Source organism: Fonticula alba, assembly GCF_000388065.1.
Source record: "Fonticula alba strain ATCC 38817 unplaced genomic scaffold supercont2.22, whole genome shotgun sequence".
Lineage (NCBI taxonomy): Eukaryota > Rotosphaerida > Fonticulaceae > Fonticula > Fonticula alba.
Genome location: NW_009242992.1, coordinates 1 through 3,588, shown reverse-complemented (window position 1 = coordinate 3,588; position 3,588 = coordinate 1). Strand labels below are relative to the sequence as shown.

At 62.3% G+C, this 3,588-nt stretch overlaps 1 protein-coding gene across 1 annotated transcript; it reads left to right on the top strand.

Moving 5' to 3' along the window:
• Nucleotides 1–1,633: 1,633 nt before the first annotated feature.
• H696_06163 (hypothetical protein) lies at nucleotides 1,634–3,577 on the top strand (the record flags this gene model as incomplete). The annotated part of the gene is made up of 1 exon (XM_009499909.1): nucleotides 1,634–3,577. One exon carries the CDS (start codon nucleotides 1,634–1,636, stop codon nucleotides 3,575–3,577), a length of 1,944 nt encoding a protein of 647 aa, XP_009498184.1.
• Nucleotides 3,578–3,588: the final 11 nt, after the last annotated feature.

The following is a 3,588-nucleotide window of genomic DNA, read 5'->3' as shown; positions in this document are numbered from 1 at the left end:
ATCTTCCACGGGGCCGTTCACGTGGGGATCTTGTAATTCAACCTGTGACTTGGTTTATAGAGATTGGGGGATACCACTACACGAGGTTTTCTCACTCTACGGAGGCTCCCCTTGGGAGTCCCCCCCCCCCCCCCGCCCTCGACGTACCCCAAATCAAAGTGGGGGGAGGGGGGGCGGATTTGAGAACCCCACCTGTGCGCGTGTCTCCATCCTTTCCTGCGGGCCACGATAGCGTCGGCCCTGTACGAAGGTGTAGTGGATTCCCCTTGTAAACTATCATTGAGGCGACACGTGAGAGTCCTTTCCTCACATGCTAAACCAGGGAGGTGAAATGCCCCGCTCGTGACTCGGCATGTGATCCTTAGTCATGCCAACGCTTGTGTGAGTGCCACAGCCTCGGTATATAAGGCTGCGGCCCTTGCTCTGTCCACCGACGCGCCTGCATGGCTGCCTGTTGTATATTCTCCCTTGTATGCCCATATATATATATATATATATATACACGGCACCGTTCACCCACGCGTTGCCCGATCCTACCCAGGGATCACATCGCTGCGTTTCAGGAGGGATGAAGTTCCAATAGCATTCTTTTGATAGAGAATGCGGGGTAGGACAACGTCCCAGGCGGCCCTGCGAGGTTGAGCGGTGCAGGCGCTGACCGAGCATGGGGAGATACGCGAGTGGGCGCGAGCCCGACCCCGGGGTTCTCAGATCCATCCCTTGACCAAGCCCAAAGGTCAAAAGGTGGGGGGAGGGGGGGGGGGGGGGGGGGGTTCCCGTTGGGAACCTCCCGATAGTGAAAGCCTTAGCAGCTGTGTGTCGAAGAGAACACGAAAGTATAGCCGGAGCACCGGTCGAGCTGACGAACACCGGTTCTGAGGCCTCCTCTCGAACCCCTTTTATTTATTCGAGTTTCTTTCTATTTCGCTTGCCACTCACTCGCTTCTAGCCGAGTTACTGACTCCCCCTCTGGAAACGGACGACCGTGAACCGCTGGTAGGTATGTTGTTCCCTCTATTCAAGGCAAGAGGCCACTAACCGGATGGCAGATCACACTGATACCCTTTGTCGAGCCTCACTCACTTGACTTAGGCTTAACCCGTGTGAATCCTGCTACATCGTCAAGCCTCACTCGCTTGACTTGGTCTTAACCCGTGTGAGCCCTACTACAGATCTGGATCGTCAAGTGCTCGGAGGACTACCGACGGATGAGCTCTTTTTTGGCGGAGGAATTATGGGTCCCCGGTGACTTGCCATCTCCTCCCGCCGATGAATCTTGAGGGAGAGGGTCATTCTATGCGAACATTCAGGGCAGACTAAGCATCTCTCTCTCTTTCTCTTTCTCTTTCTCTTTCTCTTTCTCTCTCTCTCTCTCTCTCTGTGCGTGTGCACGCGCCTCTCTTTTCTTCTCGCTTTCTCCCTCGGCCCCTCTCATCGTATGTTGGTTTCAAGGACGGCCGTGCGAGCCCTGCGTGCGTGGGGCTCGCCGGCATTGACGACGGCGGCGGCGGCGGCCCGGCGGGGCTGGCCTCTGGCCGGGGGTCATACACCGGCCGCGCGGGGCCCGGCGTCCCCCCTGGTCACCAACGGCGGCGTGTATGCGACAGCGTCGCAGGTCATGGCTCCCAGGGCCATGTCGCTGGTCCATATGCGGGCATTCTCCTCGGCCGCCAAAAGCACGAGCACCAAAGTGGCCACGTCCGCCAAGTTTGCGAATTACGACGCCGAGTGCGCCGGGGCGCGGCTCTGCCGGGCCATCGAGGCCGGGGAGGAGCCCCTGCCGCAGGGGTTCGACGATGTGGCGCACTTCCGGCTGTTCCTGCGGCTTGTCGGGGACCCCCGGGCAGATCGGCCCCTGGCAGAGTTGGGCCCGATGGGCCGGTTGCTGGGGATGGACCGGGCATCGGTGCAGAGTCTGCTGGGGCATTATGGCCGGGAGTTTGGCATTGCGCCGGCCCGGCGATCGCGGCATGTTCCCCTGGCCGGGGTGGGCCCGGGGCATGCGGTCTTCGAGGATCTGATGGACCTGGTCCGGCGGGATCCGCCGGTGCTGCCGCCGCTGGTGCTGCCGCGACTGATGCGCTTGCCGTTGAAGCAAGTGGAGGAACTGCTGGAGGAGCATGCGCCGGAGATCCTGGCCAAACCATTGTGGGATCGGAGCATGTGCATCGGCCGGCTGGGGCACCTGCTGACCGTGGATCCCCCCCTGTCGAGGGGGGCAATGGCCTTGCTCCTTTCGACCGATTTGGTATCCTTGACTAAGGCCATCAACAGGCACTTCCCGGAGCATGGGGATGTGATGGTGTCGCATTTGCCAGCCCCAAAGATGGAAGCCCTGCGAGGGGCATTGGTGGCAGGGCTGCAGAAGGTGCCGGTGCCCTCGCTGTGGGCGATCCACGAATCGTCAGGTGTGACTCCTCCGTCGATCACCCTGCACGGACCGGGCCTATGCCCGGAGTATATCGTCCATCTGCGGGGGGAGTTGCCGGCGGAGAAGGTGGCCCGGATGCGAGAGCTGTTGCAAGAACGCCGGCACAGTCTCCGGGACATGGCCAAGCAGTTGACGATACCGGCCGATCGACTCCGCTGGTACATCAGGTACTACGAGCCGGGGGTGGTGCTACCGTATTCCGACGGGCAGCCCGTGCGGCAACTTACCCGGCCGGGGGGTTTGGGCCGGCTGACGCTGGGCGAGTACACGCGGCGCTTCCTGCCGGCCACTTCGCCGGTGCACCAGGCCCCCCCGGGTGAAGGGTCGCCGGGGGGCGAAGGGACCCATGCGCTGGTCCGGCTATCGGCGGTCAATCGGCTGGTATACTTCGATCCGCAGGTGCATGGGTCCGGCCCGGGGACGCATGTGCAGCTGTTGGCGCTGCGGCTGAGTCGGGACCTGGAAGCCGAGGCCCGAGGTCTGGCTGGACTGCGGCCCATGCTGGCAGAGAGGGAAATGCGTGAATATTTGGGCATCCCCAAGATGACTTTGTTAAATACGATGCCCTCCTTCGGATGGCCCGAGGGCTTTTGGGATTCGCGACGGTCATTCCGGAAGTACGCCCTGGCGGATGAGGACATCCGGCGGCTGCGGCGGCTGGCGAAGCAGGTGCACCCGTCCGGCCGGCGGATGCGCTTCACGGTGCGGGAGCTGGCCGCGGATATGGGCCAGCATCCGGATGTGCTGTTCGGCATGCTGTACCGGTTTGCGCCGGAGTACTTCTTCCTGGCGCTGGGCCCGGGGGCCGGGTCCGGGCCGGGGGGGATGTACGTGCCGGAGGAGAAGCTGGCCGACCTGCTGGCGGCGGTGGAGGGGAAATACCCGCGGCCGGTGCTGCACCGGGTGGCGGCGGATCTGGGCTGCGCCCTGCCGCAGGTGGTGAATTCGCTGCAAGCGCACGCTGCTCGACAGGGCGTCCGGTTTACGACTCCGGACTACATGCGACACCCGGCCGCACGGGCCTTTCAAGTGGAGCAGGCGATGGTGGCACATCCCGGCGCATCCTTGTTCGGATTATGTGCTTCTGTCGATGGCCTGACGATTAATGATGCCTACGCTGCCCGGCCCTATATTTGCTTTGAGTAGAGATAAACAGC